This window comes from Poecilia latipinna, unplaced genomic scaffold (genome assembly GCF_001443285.1).
Source record: "Poecilia latipinna isolate Pla-1442-1.1 unplaced genomic scaffold, P_latipinna-1.0 Scaffold865, whole genome shotgun sequence".
Lineage (NCBI taxonomy): Eukaryota > Metazoa > Chordata > Actinopteri > Cyprinodontiformes > Poeciliidae > Poecilia > Poecilia latipinna.
The window spans coordinates 83,700-102,821 of record NW_015113481.1 but is presented as its reverse complement, the minus strand read 5'-3'; the positions used below and the strand labels follow the sequence as shown (position 1 = coordinate 102,821).

General features: G+C 39.5%; 1 protein-coding gene and 1 long non-coding RNA gene across 3 annotated transcripts; one reads left to right on the top strand and one right to left on the bottom strand.

Moving 5' to 3' along the window:
• Window positions 1-1,987: 1,987 nt before the first annotated feature.
• LOC106957019 (uncharacterized) lies at window positions 1,988-13,535 on the bottom strand. The gene is made up of 2 exons (XR_001426874.1): window positions 13,449-13,535; window positions 1,988-3,841 (listed from the first exon to the last, which is right to left on the bottom strand). It is a non-coding gene; the product is annotated as an uncharacterized LOC106957019 (long non-coding RNA).
• LOC106957012 (volume-regulated anion channel subunit LRRC8D) lies at window positions 12,854-18,921 on the top strand. Of its 2 annotated transcripts, none has more exons than XM_015048175.1 (6): window positions 12,854-13,248; window positions 13,341-13,706; window positions 14,636-15,199; window positions 15,859-16,109; window positions 16,968-17,327; window positions 17,750-18,921. In XM_015048175.1, exons 1-6 carry the CDS (start codon window positions 13,105-13,107, stop codon window positions 18,864-18,866), a joined length of 2,802 nt encoding a protein of 933 aa, XP_014903661.1. In that variant the 5' UTR covers window positions 12,854-13,104; the 3' UTR covers window positions 18,867-18,921. The 2 variants fall into 2 exon arrangements, with proteins under 2 accessions (XP_014903661.1, XP_014903662.1); XM_015048176.1 differs by having other exon boundaries at window positions 13,173-13,248; window positions 13,311-13,706.
• Window positions 18,922-19,122: the final 201 nt, after the last annotated feature.

The window sequence follows — 19,122 nt, the reverse complement described above, 5'->3', positions numbered from 1 at the left end:
CCCCCCTTCTCTTTAATTAAAAATCAAAAAAAAGCCCCTAAAGCCAAAAAAAATTTAAAAAAAAAAAAAAAAAAAAAAAAAAATGTGCCAGCAATCATTGAAAGTGAAAAATAAACAGTTTAACTTGTAGATGTCACAAAGTTTATATGCAGGGGAACCATGTTTGAGAAACATTTTGGTGACAAATCTGACTTCTATGGACACGTTTCAAACTTCAAACATGGAAATTACAAATTCAGAAAAATGGGCCTTTCAATCACAAAAACAAACAACATAAACACTAATCTAAAAAATATCCAGGTACTAAATAAGTAGTTCTGCCGTACTTTTCATTCTTGGAAAACGTGAAAATTACTTACTTGGGACAACTTTATTATTATCATCATAGTGTAAAGGACCTGCATCAGCGCTGCTCTCAGCTTCTGAGTGCTGCATTGTTTTTACCCTTCCTCACCATTTCAACATCTCTGAAACTCCAACTTCACACCATTTGTGTGTGAGGGTGTGTATTCCTCACCCTCACCCCGAACACACACACACACACACACACACACACACACACACACACACACACACACACACACATAATTAAATGGGCTGAAAGTCATACAGATAGAAGTTCCTATTTTAAGTCTATCCTATTTTAAGATTAAAATTTTGAGACTCCCTTGTGTAGAGAACATTTAAAGGAAAACTTTTCATTTTTGTGTGATAAGGGTCAAATGGTCAGACTGACTTATAATCAAAAAAGGTTTGATTGCTCAAATTGTGTTGCAGATCTTTAAATCCTTTAGTCTTGATTTTATATGACGTTTTTACAGAATTAATTTGTCTCCTATGATACATATTTTCTTCAGAGCTGCACAGTATTTCTAGAAAGAAACACTTTCTTTTTTCAATTTGGAGGTTTTTTGGCCAGCAAAATGTCTCAACAAAAACGAAAACGGCAAACAGGAATGAGGAAGATCAGGCAGAAATATAAATTCAAATTATCATGCCCTTCCTTCTTCCTGTTCTCAGTGACACCCATGCTACATAAAAACGATAGGGACTTTCTTATAAATGATGTAGCACCCTCCCACGGTGTTCTGTGGAGGTGACAAGATGTGCGGACATCTTTTTTTTTTCATAATTTTTCTGCTCTCTGAGCATTGTTGTTTCTCTAGTTAGCACAGCAGGAATGTCTGGCTGAGTTTGAGGCCTGTGCTAGCAAGAAATACCTCCCTAAACAAGGGATTTACTTCAGGTTTAGCTAACGTCACATTGTCTTTCTTAATAACAATTAATATTTCTTGCTTGTATATCATAAAGTGAAACATCATGGATTGTGTAAGTAATTATTTTTCACTTATTTGTGTATGTAGTTTTTACTTTACGGCATGAGGCCAAAACAAGATAACCTAGCTAATTTCATGTCTGGTAGGTTTCATACAAATTTTATTACATTTAAGCTCCAGTCATCAAATAATTACACATAAAATGAAAAATTAATAACTTGTTCTCAGTGAAACAGTGACTGAATATAACATATTAGCAGCTTCTTTGAGCTATGTTAGCTAGCCGATTAGCTAAGCAAAGACCACTGAGTCAAAACAAGATAATTAGCTAATTTGATGTGACAGGTTTCATGGAAATGTCATTACGTTTAAGCTCCGGTCATCAAGTAGTAATACATCAGGGGTGCTGGGGTGGCGCAGGGGCAAAGCACAACCCACATATTGAGGCCTTGGTCCTCATGGTCACAGGTTCAATTCCTGGCTTGGTGACATTTGCTGCATGTCTTCCCCCTCTCTCATAAAATACATAAATTGAAAGATTAATAACTTGTTCCCAATGAGACAGAATATGAAATGTTAGCAGCTTCTTTGAGCAATGCTAGCTAGTTGATTAGCTAAGAAAAGACCACTGGATAATGTCTTTGATTCAAATGCTAGGTTTATGATGTTTGGATACAAATTAGTAAAAATTAATTCATGATAACCAAATATTGGGTAAAAACATTTAATCTAATTTATTGGGTTAAAGCAGCAATCAGAAGTAGCCCCTTCATTCGTCATAGGTAAACCTTTCAGCAATGCCAGTTCTTCACCTCTTCCACAGGATAAAAAATGGTAAATGTAAGATGGTAAAATTATGCTGTATAAAAATATTAATATGACCGTGTTGTGCTACAGAATTTAAGTAAACAAATTTGTTAACTTAAGATACTGTTAGCCTACATGCTACATAGCTAACGCTAGATGTTTAAAAGTCAAATTTTGACCTGAAAATCATCATTAAGTCAATATAGACAGGCAAAGGTCTTGTTGAATTTTCAACTGGAAACTCAAAAGATTAAATATACTAATATTTTTTAACATTATATATTTTTAACAGTCTTCACCAAAGCTCTTCCACAGGAAGAACAAACAATACACCTTCATCTTGTGTGCTTTACATGGACTTGAAAGGCAGATTTTTAGGATTTCTAGATGGAAACACAACAAGAGCATGTGAAATCAGAATTATATTTTGGTAAAGGGCGTTGAGATATGTTTTAACTAATCAGTATCTGGCCAGCAGGTGACCCTTGACCCTTAAACCTGTGCTATCCAGAAGCACTCATGCTTCTCACTAAAACTACCCACAGATGTTCAGAAATAAAGCCGTCTTTTTCAGCACACCTCAGCCCAACGTACTCACTGTCTTACTTTCTGAGACGTTAGGCTGCTTGTCAGTCTGTGTTGCTCACAAGTCAGAGGTGTCAGAGCAACCATAGCTCAATATGGAGGGCAAGCATTAGAAAAGCAGTAAAAAGTTGCTGATAGAAACTCCATATCAACAGCTTGTATCGCAATAGCATCGTTTCTCTGTTTGTGAACGTGACTCTGCTCTGTTTGTATGCATACAATGGAGAACTACCCTGTTATCTGCCTGTTTTGCAGCACAGCAGCTCAACTCAAGTGTCCCAGATCAGAGATCTGACTTTGAAGACTAAAAGATCGTACCAATCTAGAGCTGTTTGGTCCAGAATTGGATTACCAAATGTGTTGCCCAGACCCAATGCAGAATTTTCCTCTCCGTTTCACCGCTCTTCATTGCTTTTAATCATGAGTTTGAGTGACAAAGATTTCCATTTACTATGAGCTAGTTTGGAAAAGATAACTTGTCCTTTCTTATTCACTTCAAGAAAGTACCAATGATTCCACAACTCATAAACTCTAGATAACCCTGTTTTCAATTTCACCCCATCTCTCAAAGTCACAGATGACAGTGCACATTTCCTGACAACTTGAAAGTACCACTTTTAAAAGATTGATGCCATGATGACATAAAAATACCGATATGAAACTGGTCCTACGCGTCACAATTTGCCCTGTTGAAGCTATATAGGTCAAAGTGGAGGAAAACATTTTCAGACTATTTTATTCGCACCGTAGACTTTCTGAAGTGCGTGCATTTTCACCAATAAATTTCAAGTAGCAAAGCTTGAATCTGTCCTCAGATTGAATGCTATCTTCAGAGACCACATATGAACTGAAACCAACACTTTTTTTCCCCTTTCAGTATGGCTGTATTTTTTGCATGCATCTCATTGCAGTTCTGATCTGAGCAGCGTAGAGTCGTGCTGAGCTCCCCCTTGATGTGCACAAACACAGGCATGGCAGAGCACTGTGGTTCATGTGGTGGGGGGCTTGGAACCTTCTCCCATGGGTTGTCTGAAAGAGCAGACGAGAGGAGTGCAGGGAGCCAAGACGAGCTGGTGGGTTCGGTGGGTTTCTGCCTCTCCTGAGTTTGGGGGGTTAGGGGCTTCTTGTTACCCTGATGGTGGCGTAAAACTGCCTTTCTAGGAACCTGAAACCTGAGGAGGAGGAGGAGGAAGGAAAGAAAGAAAGAAAGACATATGACTTTAGTCAGTTGGAGTTTTTTTGTTTTTCCACCATATGGCAAATAAACTATCTAAGGGTAAGGGTAGTGAAAAAAAAAATCTGAATAAAGTTGATTAAAAAGCTTCTCGGTAGCTTGAAGGAGTAAAAGAAAAACAAAAAGGAATGTGGCAAAGTATCTTTCCCTCTTCAGCATTACAAAGCACAAAGAGCAGTAGAGCGTTAGCATAAAAAGTTTGAATAGTTTGTACTTTTGGATGTCATACAAGAAAATATTCACACACATTTGGACAATGAAACTATACATCTACACAGTTTGCTAAAGTTGCTAAAACACATTTAAGCTTCCTTTTCCTACAGATTTTATTTTATAGCCCATAATAGTTAGCAGCTAGCTTTGTTGTCGGCGGCTAATAGAGAACTAGCTTAAAAACCCAACTGTTAGAGTAATGACTAGAACATTATTACATGTATACTGATGATTTTGATGACGTAATGTAATGTTCATTACTGGTTTAACAATTGGTGCCTGTATGATGGTTTTATGGCGCCTTTAATGTTTTTATGTTAAGTGCTTTGAACTGCATTGTTGCTCAAATATGTGCTTTACAAATAAACTCGATTGATTGACAGAACTTAACTAAAATGTTAGCCAAGATACGTTTGGCTAACATTTCCTGCATAAATATGGTACTTTTCTAAAATTGAAAATGGATGGATGGATAAAATGTACCGTTTGCAAAATGGTGGTTGTGCTTCAATATCTACCAGATTGAAGAGTTCTTCTGTCACCGCAAAGCTCAGTATGTTCTTACTGATGTACTGAGAATGAACGCCCTGACTTGTTCTCATCACTTAAACCGAATCACAAAATCCAGTCACAAAATCCTGCAGATAAGAGGATGTAGAAGCTAACCACCATCAGTGTGTGAATTTGTGCATGACTGAATGTAGTGTGAAGCGATTTAAGTTTCTCTGAACCAGATGAACCGTAATACATTTAGCTACTATTTACTATTTGATTATAAAGTACAAAGTCCTGAAGTACAAAGGTTGTAATGTATTATAGCTTGCTTGATAAACAGAGTAAGGGTAAGCAAATGTCAGTTTTAGTTACTTCTCAATCATATTAGTCCTGTGGCACTAGCAGCAAATGAATAAGGGAGTGACTGAAATAAATACATACACGTGTATAAAATTATTGGTACGTCTCTGTTAATGACGGATAAGCCCACAATCATACCTGAAAAAAATAATAGTGAATAAAAAATGATTGAAAATGAACCAATGAAAATCAGACATTGCCTTGCATGGTAAATGTGATTCAACATAATTTAGTTTAAAAAACAAACTAGTAAAAGAGGGGTGGAAAGACTGAAAATAATTTGACCATAGGGACATGTTAAACTAATGGAAGTCGTCTAATTAGCATTACAAGAGTCTTCAAGCTTGTAATCAGTCAGTCTGCCTATTTAAAGGATGACAAGTAGTTTGGTTTGGTGACATGACACATACCACACCCAACACTGACCACAGGAAGCCAAGGAGAGGGTTGTCCAAGCAATTAGAAAGATAGCTACATACAAGCATGTTCAAGGTAAAAGCTACAAGACCATCTCTCAATAACTTAATGTTTTGTTGCACAACCTCCTGAGGCAATTCCAGCAATCAAGCAATTTCTGAGACCTTCTGCACCTGTCCACATGTATTTTTACCCTCTCCTTTCAAACTGCTCAAGTTGTCTCAGGTTTGAGGGGAGACCAGGCTTTCTGTCTCTCCCAAAAGCCTTGATTGTCTTGAGGTTCCATCGTACCTAGCATAGACTCAAGACACCCTACGCCAGATGCATCAAAGCAGCCCCAGAATACACACCTTCTCCATGTTTCACAGAAGGGACATTGTTCTTTTCTTGGAATGCTTCATTTTTGCATCTGATATACCTTACGAGAAAGCTCCAGTTTTGTCTCATCTGTCCAAACAACATTCTCCCATAAGCCTTTTAGGTCTTTAATATGCGTTGTTGCAAATTCCAATCTGCCTTTTTTATAGACTTGCTTTCTACAGTGGTGACGTCCTTGGTCGTCTCCCATGAAGTTCGCTTTGCCTCAAACGATGACAGATAGTGCGATCTGACACCGATGTACCTTGACTTTGGAGTTCACCATTAATTTCTTTGGATGTTGTTCTGGGCTCTTTGATTTTATCCAAGCTAAGATTGTTCAAAGATAGGTAAGGTAAGATGACAATTACTTGCTACCTCTCTGGGTGGATCCTCTCCAGGGATCCATGCTTCTAGAAAAATCTTTTAAATCACAGCTGTCTAACTCCATTTCTCAGTGTCCTGCAGCTTCTGAATGTCTCTCTACTTCAGCATGTCTGACTCAGATATTACACTGATTATCTGTCAAACTTTTTCTACATCCTCAGTTGTGCTGGACAGGGGACACACATGAAAGTTGCAGGACACCACGCCTTCCAGGAACGGACTTGGACACCCCTGATTTAAATCTACACCAACTGAAGAGCAAATCATACACATAGCTACAGTCTTCTGATACAGCATCTTAGAGAAAACATTTGGTGATGTCACTTTGATAATGAGTCATTATCAATGATAGCAGCAAGAAAAATGTCACTTATTGGGTCGGTGGCAGGTCAGACCACATTTTCTGTTCTTTGGTGTTTATCTCAGTAGCTCCTGCGGCGGGTGGCTTACAGTGGTTTCAGTCATGGGACTTGCAAAACGAAGTGCCGTGCCACTTTCTCACGACCAGCAGCTTCCACTATGTCCCTCGTTAATCCCCACCCACATGCTCGACACTCATTTCTGCGAAACTGTTCGACTTTCTTCGGCTATGTAAGTCAAAAGAGCAAAGGTTAAGGTCAGTGCACGGCTTTCTCTCACTTTGTAGACGAGAGAGAGAGAAGAAATCAAGTCTTCAGAACTTCTTGAGATTTGGGGTATCTACACGTGCTTCATGTGGGAAGTGAAATACAGCAGAGGGATTAACTCAAAAAAAAAACAACAACACAGACACCTTGTTATGTATGGCTTCTAACTAACTCTATTTTTATTACAGCCATGGGAACATTGATCTCGACCCACGGTATAGTAATGTATTACGGAGTCATGTACAAAAGTAAAGCCACAACGCTCTCAAGTAGGCCTTTGCCACCCACTGAACAGGAAGCAAATATTTTGCTGAGGTATTTTTCTTTCTATGTTGCAGCTTATAGCATCCTCCCACTCTTTTCAATCAATTGCTTTCAGATTGAAAGCATCACAGATTCAGATTCAAACCCAACAGTTACACTATTTTCATTTTCTTTTCTTTTTTCTCTAAAACACCAACGTTTGTAAGCAGAATTTATCCCCGTGGTCTCAGGTAACCTCAAAAAACCTCTCCCGAACTTTTAGCTTATAGCGATTTTGTAAAGGCACAGAAAGGAAAACGTATTAAAAAAAAAAAAAAACGTGGCGACGGCGGTCGCTGTGGTTAAATAAAGCAATGATAATTTCAAAATCACTCAAATTCAACCATCATATGGGCATCCCCACTCCCACACATGAAACCAAGTGAGAGCTGATTCACTTTGGCGATGCAGGGTTACAGAGAGGTAAGGAGGTGTGAGAACTCTAAATTGACATGGTACACAAGCCAGCTGCTGCCTACATGTGAAATCAAACGATATCGAGCAGACGTTCGATATCTTCCAGAAGTTCCAACCAGATCTAGAACAAGTTTTTTGTGGCTCTGATCAAGGCAGTGGTACCCATTCTCCCAAAGTGTCATGACAAAGTCTAAAATTTGTTTCATCTTACTTTGGAAAACCAGTGGAACCAATGGGTTGTAAATATAGTATAATAATAAAACAGTAGTTTTTATGATGCATAGTGATGGACTGGCGACCTGTCCAGGGTGACTCCGCCTCTTGCCCGTTGACAGCTGGAGACAGGCACCAGCACCCCTCCCGACCCCAGTGGGATAAGGGTCTAAGAAGATGAATGGATAGATAGTTTTATGACTAGATAGCATAAATTAAGGTGCAGCAGGCCACAGCTAGCTCATCTTTAATGTGAGGCACGGTGGTGGAAGGGTCTTGATATGGGGTCAGCTGCTAAAGAAATCAGCAAATTCCTCCATCTGAATGATCAAACATATGAGGAAAAAGTATTTAAAATATTTAAATACTACATAATGGAATTATGTGTGTGAAGAATTTAGATTAAAACAGTTCTAGAGAGTTTAAAGCCTCAAACTAGGAATGTGCCGATAAATCGGCCTTGGTTTTTGTAATTTTGGGAGATTTGTGATTGTTTGATGCTTACATGTGAAGTCAATCTTATCCATTAACTACCTCAGCAAAGGCCTAAAAATCAACTATTGCCATCTCAGCGACTTTCTTGCTACATTTATCAACATTTCAGACAAAAAAGTCAGTATTGGCAGAAATCCGAACTGACATGTTATGCTTTGATCGATGATAGATAACCATCGATTGGCCATAAAAGCTCCAACCGATGCACGCCTACTTCAAACAACAGGCTTTTGATAAAATTCTGATGACACACTGACTTTAATTGACCATATTCCAGATCCAAACCCCAATTTTGATTGGAAGTCAGTTGACGTGGTTTCCGAAACCAACAAATATAGGCCAAAACTACCAAAGTACACTAATGTTCTGTAACAAAAAACACATTCACACGCCATAGATGTATGGTTCAAGACTATCCACAGCGATAAATTAAAATTTGTATCACAATAAGAATTTTTATCACGATACATGATAAAACGATACAGGAAATGTAAGAAGAAATCAGAATATAATAAAAAGAATGATCAAAATAAAAGAGCCCATCTAAAAAACAGAATCCACAATGGATGCTGAGTTAACTCTGCCAAAAATCTGCTTGACATGTTTTAAATCTTAAATATAATGAGATAAGATGTACATTATTGAGCTCATAATTGGGAAATTATTGGAAGTAATCTTACATATTTGAAAATTCAGACTGGCAAAAGTTATGAACTGTTTTCTTCTACTTCAAGCTTTTCGCGTGGTGTGAGAGGTCTGCAACAAGTTGCCGATATTTTCTCATGATGTGGACTTGTGTGAATCCTGTCACATAACACGGCCCCACCCAAAGCATATCTGCCCATGGGTCGTGTGGATATGCGAGTGCATCACTGTGTTTAGGCATAAGATTGCAAATGAAAAAGGTGTCAAGCCGCAAGCTCTTTTGCAGCAGAACTTTAAAAAAAAAAAAACAACCCCGAGGGTGTTGGTAGGATATGGTCCGCTTCTAATGTTCATCCTGCCACACCAAAGCTCTGCCGTCTAATTTTGTGGCCACGTTTCTCTGAAACAAATGACAAAACAGAAAAAAGTTTTTTTGTTTGTTTTCTCAGCAACAAAGCAGCTCAAACGCAAACAACCCAACCGGTTAGTCTGTTGCTCAATAAAACATCACACAATACTAATAATCAAATTTAAGGAAGCAATAGGTGATGTAACCTGCTAATAAGGGTTTAAGTTAAAAATACAACGTGTTATAAGGATATAAATTAGGATCTAATATTCGTCTGATTGTAACTAGAAGGCAAAATCCTGAAAGATCACTAAAATATATTTTAAAAACCCATTTATCTGATCCTTTTGAGTTAATAATACAACACAACATTATCTTTTAGACTTTTAATATAAAGTTGACCTTTATTTTGTACATTTACTTTGATGTTTTTATGCTTTTCTACTATTATTTCAGCAAAATGTTAGCATGCTAATATGCTAAGCTAAAATGGAACAAGTAGTTTCAGGGCAAAGCAGTCATGCAGACATAGTGAGCAATTTTTTTATCAATGACTTTTCACTCAAAAATAAAAACAAATAATTTGTTTTAGACTTGTAATTTAAAAACAGTTCTACACATGTTTTTTTTGTTGCATTTTATAATATCTTAGCAGGATCACATGCTAAACTAAGATGGTGTCGAAACATGTAACCACAGTGCAAAATCGTGATTGTTCATGACAACACCTCATGAAACTCTTTCAGTAGTTAGTTCTGGTTAATAATTTTTTATTTACTAATACAACAACCAAACAAAATGGATGTTTGGGTTTGTAATATATAAAAAGTTGGCTTCGGACATCTTTTTGAACATTTAAATTGTTTGCTTTCTTAGTCTTTTTTGTGTTATATTAATGTTAGTCTACAACATCTTAGAATGTTAAACTAAAATAGCAATAGAACGATATTATAAAACAAAGTCAATTCTTTTCCACTTAATAAAATAATTAAATAATTATGTTTCTGAGTTTGTAGTATACACTCACTTCTTTATTAAGTGCACCTTGCAGGTTTATTTTTCTGTTTCTTTGTGGCATCAATTCAACAAAATACTGGTCACATTCCTAAGACATTTTCATTTTAACAACCTAAATCATTCATTATTAAATTAGTACAAAAATACCAGAGAAATATTCTGCATACTTATAAAAATAAGAACAGGAGTTCAGATGTTGAAGAAATGGCGAATGGGCAATGAAATGATAGTTAATATGCCAGCTAGGCTCTGTAAGAAAATTCATTTTTTATTATTTTTTATTACCTGGTGTATTTCATAGTGAAGCTTCTGTAGACATATTATAAGTGGCTGGAGTGGCTACGTATGTCTGGGTGAATTGCTGGCTTCGATTAAAACGGGAGAGTTGCTAATTTGATTAATGAAACAAAAACTTAAAACAGCAGAAATGAATTAAGTGATGTAGAAAATTTTGCCTTCACACAATAGCAAAAATGCTTATCGATTGAAATAATTCAAGCTATATTTGAGTCAATAAATGGACCTTAAAGGAATTAAATTCATGTTGACAATCACACACTGTTCAGGGATTTTAACGATGAACGAAGGAGCATTTCAAGAATCTCAAAGCACAATATTGCAGTGTTTTCCTGAACCTGGTTGAACTCTTCTCAGTATTTGTTCCTTTGTCCATTCTCAAGTTAAGAACTGGTCCCCTCTGTTGCTTATTTTCTTCTAAACAGAAAGGCTCAGGAATCAGAAGCATGATGTACTGTCGCTGATACAGCAGCCAACTGAGATGTTGCAGTGTGTAACAGTCAACCCTGCTCTTCACACTTGCATGTTTTATTTTGAGATTTTCCTCTGTGGTACTAGCGAATGCCTCTCTCACTCACATACATGTTCAGTTGCAACTTCCCCACCTCTTGTTTTCTAACTCTGTGCTCGTCGCTCGACAGTACACATGTAGACACACATCTCCATATTTCACACAACGCAGATATACAGAACACACACACACACACACACACCAGCTGTGTGGAGTAGATCTCATTGTGGTTTATTGTCAGTTTGCATCTCTGCCAAAGATTCTTAGTGGTCTAAAAACAAAAGGAAATGGCATATGATGAAGCACAAGATGTAATCCTTCAGTAGGAACAGATGTTAATAGTTACATGAACTGAGAAATAGGCCAGTTTTAGATTTATCACTGTCTGTGATAAAGCTGCCATTGCAGGAACTGCTACGTTGCTATAATTAAAGCTGTGGGTTCAAACGCCGCTTTTTGAGTCTAAACCTTGATTTTGGCACCATCTGCTGGAAAATGAGGGAACTTTGTTTACAATGCAACAAAGTTGCCAGTTTTGACCCTTGAGTATATAAAAAATATGGATATATATATGGTGCCATATATATATCCATGGTGCCAAAATCAAGGTTTAGACTCAAAAAGCGGCGTATATATATATATATATGTTAACAGAATCACTTTTCGGCACAGCGTTCAACGTGACACCATGAGACTCACTCGGTTCGGCTTTCGTGTTGTTCCCCCTTTGTTTGAAGGACACACCCTTTATTGTACACGAGTGTGTTCAATTAGACAAGTCACGTGATGTGACGCACAATAATCCAATAATGATAAAAACAACAACAAATGAGAGCACAAAACATTCATAATGTCAACAATATATATATATATTTATTTTTTTTTTTAATTATTATTTTTTTTTTTACTTTGCCTCATGTTTTTATTGTTTAGTTAGTTGTTTGTTTGTTTTTTTAGAAAATAAAATGAAGTATTTTTGGTCTGTCTGCTCTGACCAGTCAAAGGCTAGGTTCACAGAGCAGGAACATTCCCTCATCCAACATTTCCGAACTTTGTAAGAACGACCCAATTCTAATCTTTTCACTCTCCAAAGTACATCTGTGCCCCTTCATGTGTGGCACTAAATCGGATTCACGTATCATTTTCAAAGCGTCTGCAGTCTGACCTATCATGAACGGTCAGTAATGATGTTTAACACTTTGTGTAAAATTTAAGCATTGAAGTTTAGCTAAGTTAGCAAAGTTAAAGCTAAATTAGCTAAACTTAAGCAAGCTAAGTTAGCTTAAACTTTGCTAACTTAGCTCAACTTCAATACTTAAGTTTGAAATGCTTTTGTCTAGTTTCTGGTGCAAATAGCTTAGTAGACTTGGAATAAGAAAAAATAACTTATAAGTAACTTTTCAGTAAGATATAGCAGCTAATTTCAAGTTAGTTTCTTAAAATTGGTTAAAAATAATAATAATAAAAATAAATAAAATAAAATACTTGTTCCACTGTCAGATTATTTCATTTGTAACATAGAAAAAATATCGTTATAAGTGAAATTATCTGACAAGAATGAGCTTGAGATATTGTTAAAGGTACTCAGCTGTAAAAGTGGGTAAATACAAATGTTTGTCACACTCCTTGTATACATGTATTATTACTGTCCCACTTTACAATTAAGAACTACTTTGCATTGGTCTTTAAAGATACCCAAAAATGCAAAGTTTGTGACTTTAATATGACAAAATGTGAAAAGAATATTGTTTTATATGTTAACTTTGACAAGGCGCTGAATTCAGCAGACATAGATCAAAGAGATCATTTAAAGAGTTTATGATCATTTCTCTAAATGCTTGACTTGGACTAGTTTACATGAGTAATCTGCCTGTAATTCAGTTTATTCTTTAAGAAAGTTAACTGTTCAGGTGCTCATTTAGCGTACTTCTCCAGGTTAGTTATGTTGCTAGAAAGTAATATTTTTCTCAGTTTTTGTGAACTCCTCATGGTATTCCTCTCTGTAGTTTGAAAGGAGTTCAAGGCTGTGGTAAAGCGTTCAACAGACCATAAGGTCCTACGACTGGACTGGAATTCTCAGCAGCATATTCTCCATCTCTATGGCAACACTTGAAAAGCCGGCGGGTTGGCCAGCTCAGGAGGAGTTTGTTTTTCACCACAGAACTGGAGCGCTCCGGCCTCAACTCTCTGCAAAGTGGCAGAGGAGGAACAGCAGAAAAGTTGTGGAGCAAGTTTTCAGCCAGGTGGGACAAATCAATGTTGATGTTCTCTGACTGTGAGAGTTTAACTAAAAATAGCTGAGTAGTGTTTAGTTTAACCAACAAGTATCTCACAGACATCCTTCAGACTGGACATGTTCTCCCTGTCGGAACTGGCGCCTGTGGATCCGCATCAGAACACGTGGAAGCTGCTGAAGCCCTGGTGGGAAGTTTTCATGGACTACCTGGTGGTCCTGATGCTGATGACGTCCGTCCTGGCTTGTACTGTGCAGCTGTCCAGGGACAGGGTGGTGTGCATTCCTTCTGAACCGCCTTTCAACGCAACCGGCGGTGTTCACCATCCACCAGTTGGCAGCGACGCAGTCCTCGTGTCTTCTGAAGCCCCTCTGCATGTTCCTCACAGCATCGGCCCGAATCTTCAGTCACCTACAAAGGGACGCCGCACACATCTGGTCTACCAGCAGTATATTTATGTTAGCCAGGTATCATTATTTACCTTCGGGCTATATATGATTGTAAGGATAAACAGTTGAAGTAAAACCCATAAATGATTGTGGTGTAAATCGTATTCAATAGAAATCGCGTAAACAGAATCTCAAAACTTTCAGTTACCTTTGCCTAAAGTATCAGGACTCTCTTAATGTAGATCCTTAAACACCCTGAAATTGCTACTTTATGCCTATAACCAGCAGTTAGCAACTTGTGCTTCTGAAGCAGCACAACATGACTGTGGTTCATACATTTGGAAAAAAACTTTGATTATTCATCGCTTTCTCCATCCTCATTTATAGATCCTTAAGCCTATAAATGTCTAGTAGAAACCAGCCCCTGTTTCTCCACTTTGCTTTGTCCAGAGATGACAAAACGATTGCTTCCTGGAAGTGTGGACTGTGTTGAAGTGTCAATTTTACCCGGTTGCTAACTTTTAGCTAACGTAATGTGCCAGTTCCATGTTATGAAGCTTACTGGAATTTGGCTGCGCTACAAACAACCATCCTCCACTGCAAAGAGAGAAGTGCCGAGCCAAACAAGATGGCTGCTAATGTTAATTCAATGTTTGGAGGCGTGGCCAACATGAATTTAACAGCTTCGTTAACTTCATCCGATGCTATTGCTAAGACTACAAGCAGATCACAATTCTAAAACAGCAATCAATGACATCATTCACAACCTCTCCTTCTCCTTCTGTTCGTTGATCGGCCCGATTGAAATTCTATCTTAGGAATCCACTTCAATGAGAGAAAGTCCGTAAGGAGTATGGAAGGGAGATGAGAATTGCGGAAGGCAATGGCCAGAAATAATTATTACCTGGAAAGTATTATTTGGCAGCAGGTTTTCTAAAACTGTGGTTAATATGTCATAGCTGTAGCCATTAATTTGCCTCACCTAACGGAAATGTTTGTCCGTCTAGGTGTGCTACCATGAAGCTTTACCCTTCTGTTCACGCTTCTTCCCCTACATGGCCCTGCTGCAGTCTCTGCTGCTGGTCGCCAGCGGCTCCTTCTGGCTGCACTTCCCTCACACCTCTTCCCGCATTGAACAATTCCTGTCCATTTTGGCAAAATGCTGCGAGTCCCCCTGGACGTCCCAGGCCCTGTCCCAAGCTGCACGCCAGGAAAACATCCGAGATCTGGAGAGAAGGCCCCGCCACGCCGCCGCGTCCGCAGCTTGCTTTTCGATGGCGCCGGCCCGTACGGGCCACTCAAGCATAGACTCCGGCACAAACAGTCCGCTTTTGAGGCGGTCGGCCTACCCACCTTCTCCTTGCCCTTCCACCCTTTCCTCTAATTCCACCATGTCGTCTGTGTCCCTCGGCTCTGAGGGGCACTTGTGCTCTTCTGAGCCTTCAGTGGACAGTGAACGCCCCGGGCAGGTATTGAGTCTGGATAAAAGTGACGGAGAACAGGCCAGGGCCCTGTTTGAAAGAGTCAGGAAGTTTCGGTCTCACTGTGAAAGCTCTGCTGTCATTTATAAGGTACAGGAACTTCATATCTGTAATCTGTTGTTTGGAAAACTTTGTAAGTTCTGGCAACCTTCCAGTCAGGTATGTTGCTTTAAAACTGCAGTATGTAGCATCTATGAAATTATGTTGTCTTTTTTTTTTTTTTTTACATTTTTGTTAAAACTCTCACCATGTCGTGACAGTATTGTATAAGACAGAAAAATTGAGCTCCTCTGCCTTCTCCCAGTGCTAACTAGAAATAACCAATCAGAGCCAGGAGGCGGGTCTTAGCGCTATTGCTGCCATAAATGCTAAAGCTTGTTAGAGTGGTCATAAGCATAAAAGGTTTCCCCCGTGATGTTAAGTTGTTTTTCGGCCATTAGCACATTTAGCAGCGTGTTCACAGGACAGATGGACAGCACTAAGCCCCTCCTCCTGCTTCTGATTGGTTGTTTCTGGCCGGGAGCTGTGCATTTCTTCAGATGGAGATTGTAGCTCAGGGCCGAGTTGAACTTTTCACACACTATCTCATATCATCATGTCATTAAATGGTGGAAGTTTTAACAAATATTCAAAAAACATATATTTTTTTTAAATAAAAGTTACCTAATGCACCTTTAACCAATATACCAATAACGACGTATGCTATCAATTTTGCATTTACATTTACAAGTCTTGTTTTGTATTTCCAGGTTTATTTGGCTCAAACGATGTTTAAGCTGCTGATGGTAACGCTGATCATGAGCTACACCGTCCCGTTCATCAGCTCCCTCTCCTTCAGCCACATCTGTCAGCCTGCAGAGCGAATGTTGCTGAGCTACGAAACTTTTGAATGCGTCCACTCGCTCTCGTCCCTCCTGCGCAAGCTGCTTGTGACCTACCTAATCCTTCTAGGGATTTATGCGCTTCTTAATTTTTACACCCTCAGCTGGATTTTTCGCAGGTTAGGACTCGCGTCAAGCGGTCAGACATTTCATAGGTTTAAGCCTCAGGAAGGTTCCTGGTGTCTCATAGATCCAGTTTGGCCTTTTAACCCCAGCTCAATGATGTTTTTAAAAATGGTTTGACTTGATGTTTAGTCGTTTATATGACATTTATGGAACCAACAGAGCGTCTTCAGTTAGAAGCTTCTTCATAGTCACTGTAGTACAGACTGCTACAGGAGATTCTTCCTTCCTGCAGCCATCTGCATGTACGACAACTGTTAAAAAATTTCGATAAAAATAACATTTAATTTCCTTTTGAGATTAATAAAGTAATCCTGAAATTAATTGTAGTTAAATTCAATTCAAAATATATTCTCATAGGAAAATTAGATATAATGCAAACTCAGATTGTTGTTAATAGCCCTAGCTAGAGGTAGAAATAATCTCATGTAGCTGTTTTTTTTGTTTTGTGATCAAATTTTTATTTTACTTTTCTTTAAAGTGAAGTACAAGTAACCTTTTGCACATTACAAAAAGAATATAAAATATGTAGTCACATACATCTACGTATGTTTATATAAAATTACACAAGAATAAATAAGACAAAATGAAGCAAAAAAGAAGAAAAAATCTAAATTAAAAAATTTATTAAACAATATGTAGTTGTGTCAAAGAAGCCTGACTTTGACACTTTTGGTGCATTTCTGTGTTTTAAAGAGAATTAATTAATATTCTGAGGAATATTAATGTTATTTAATGAAGCATTTCTCTGTGTCACTTAATAGTTTTTTTTAGAAGTGTATCACCTTATGTCCTATTTTACATTTCTCTTTCCATTTGATTTTTTTTTTTCTTGTTTCATTACCTCTCCTTAGCTGTCTTCGAAAATATTCCTTCCACTCGCCGAAAGACATTCCCGATCTGATGAATGACCTGGCCTTCCTCATCCACATGCTGGAGCAGTACGACCCGCTGCTGGTGCAGCGCCTCTCCGTGTTTCTGTCCCCGGTCAGCGAGAGCAGACTGCTGGAGCAGAGCCTGGAGAGGCACTGGGGAGAGGAGAAGCTCCAGGCTCTGACCAGCGTGGACGCAGAGGGCTGCAGCTCCCTGCAGCTCGTCGCCCTGCCTCGCCTCCCTCCGGCTCTGTTCACCCTCAGCCAGCTTCACGCCCTCAAACTGGAGCTCATCGCTGACGCCAGGTTTACTTCGCAGGTGGCAAACATGACTTCACTCAGGTGAGATGTACAGGAAATCAGCCGCATGTTCTTTACCTTACGGAAGAGGATTAGGACCAGTGGAAAAAAACCCAAAATGAATTTAGAGATTTTTCTCAGAATTCTGAGAACGTCAGATTTCTTTTATTTTTCTCAGGGTTCTGAGATAACAGGAAAAAAAGTCAGAATCCTGAGAAAATATATCAGAATTCAGACAGAATACTCATTAAAGTCAAAATTCTGACAAAAAAAGTCAGAATTCTGAGACTAAAGTCAGAATTTTGAGAAAAATAATCTGAATTCTGACAGAATTTTCACATTAAAGTCAGAATTCTGACAAGAAAAACACAAAATTCTGAGATTAAAGTTAGAGTTGTTTTTTTTCAGTGATCATCTTCCATACTTTTCATATCCTCTTGCTTTGATCCCCCACACACACACAGAGAGCTCCACCTTTACCACTGCCCCGCGGCTGTGGATCCCGGTGCGCTTGCGGTCCTCCAGGAACGCCTTGAGGTTCTCCACATCACCTTCGCTCAGGCGTCACAGATCCCCAGTTGGGTCCTCTCCCTTCGCAACCTGCACGAGCTCCACCTTTCGGGTCGCTTGGGCAGCGAGGGCGGCGTCGGTCACGGCTGGGCTCTGGGGAGCCTGCGGCAGCTCCGCCACCTCCGCGTTCTGGTGATCCATGGGATGCTGCAGAGGGTTCCGTCAGAGCTGTGCGAGGTGGCGGGCAGCTTGGTGAAGCTGGAGATACACAATGAAGGCGCGAGGCTGCTTGTGCTGACGGGACTCAAGCGAATAGTGGACCTGACAGAACTCCAGCTGCAGGACTGCCAGCTGGACCGCCTGCCCTCGGCCCTGCTCGCGCTGACTCACCTCCGGACGCTCGACTTGCAGCACAACAACTTGAGAACCCTGGAGGAACTGCTCGGTCTGGTCCACCTGCAGCGTCTCTCTTGCCTCAAACTCGCCTACAATCGTGTGTTGGCACTGCCGCCCACCGTCGGAGTCCTTCGAGCCTTGGAGCTTTTGGATCTGTCCAACAACCAATTGAAGAGTCTGCCCCCGGCGCTCTTCACGCTTCACCGGCTTCGTCGGCTGCTGCTGGCTGGCAACCTGTTACCTGAGCTGCCCTCTGAGGTCAAGGCGTTGGCGCTGCTGACAGAACTAGACCTGAGTGGAAACAGGTTAGAGAGCCTAACCTCTGACCTCTTCAGCTGTTTGGAGCTCCGCGTCCTGAACGTGTCTCGCAACTCGATCGGTTCACTGCCTGAGGGAATTTCAGCGTTGAGCCACCTGTCCAGGTTGGATTTGCGCAGCAATAGTCTGGAAGAGCTGCCTGCGGAGCTGGGCTGCTGTCTGGGGCTCTGTGGAGGTGGGCTGCTGGTAGAGAGGTGGCTGTTCCTCTCCTTGCCTCCACACGTCAGGGACTTCTTGAGCCGTTCCTACGCCACCAGAGAGGGATACTTTGAGGATCGCTCCAGGCCAGAGTCGGACACTTTCCCGTATTCTCCCACTCAGTGGAGCTTCTCTTCAGCTCTAGAGTCACAGATATAAGGTTTATAGGCGACTGTGACCTGACACCTGAGCAAAATTTTACATTTTAACTAAACTTAGTGTACTGCTTCTTAAAGCTGCACTATGTAACTTTTATGAAAAATATATAATTTTTTTTACATTCTTTTTAAATCTCCAAAACAAAATTTTTTTTTGTCGTCCCAAAAACAACCAATCAGAGCCAGAAGGAGGGTCTTAGCGCTGTCAATCAACTTTATGTATCTGCTGCTAAATGTGGAGAAACAACTTTTCGTTA

Excerpts from the sequence above, each read along its gene's own strand:
- LOC106957012 (XM_015048175.1), top strand. The coding sequence starts at position 13,105 with ATGGCAACACTTGAAAAGCCGGCGGGTTGGCCAGCTCAGGAGGAGTTT. Across the intron at positions 15,200-15,858 it reads GCTCTGCTGTCATTTATAAG|GTTTATTTGGCTCAAACGAT; the intron begins GTACAGGAACTT and ends TTGTATTTCCAG. Across the intron at positions 16,110-16,967 it reads CTCAGCTGGATTTTTCGCAG|CTGTCTTCGAAAATATTCCT; the intron begins GTTAGGACTCGC and ends ACCTCTCCTTAG.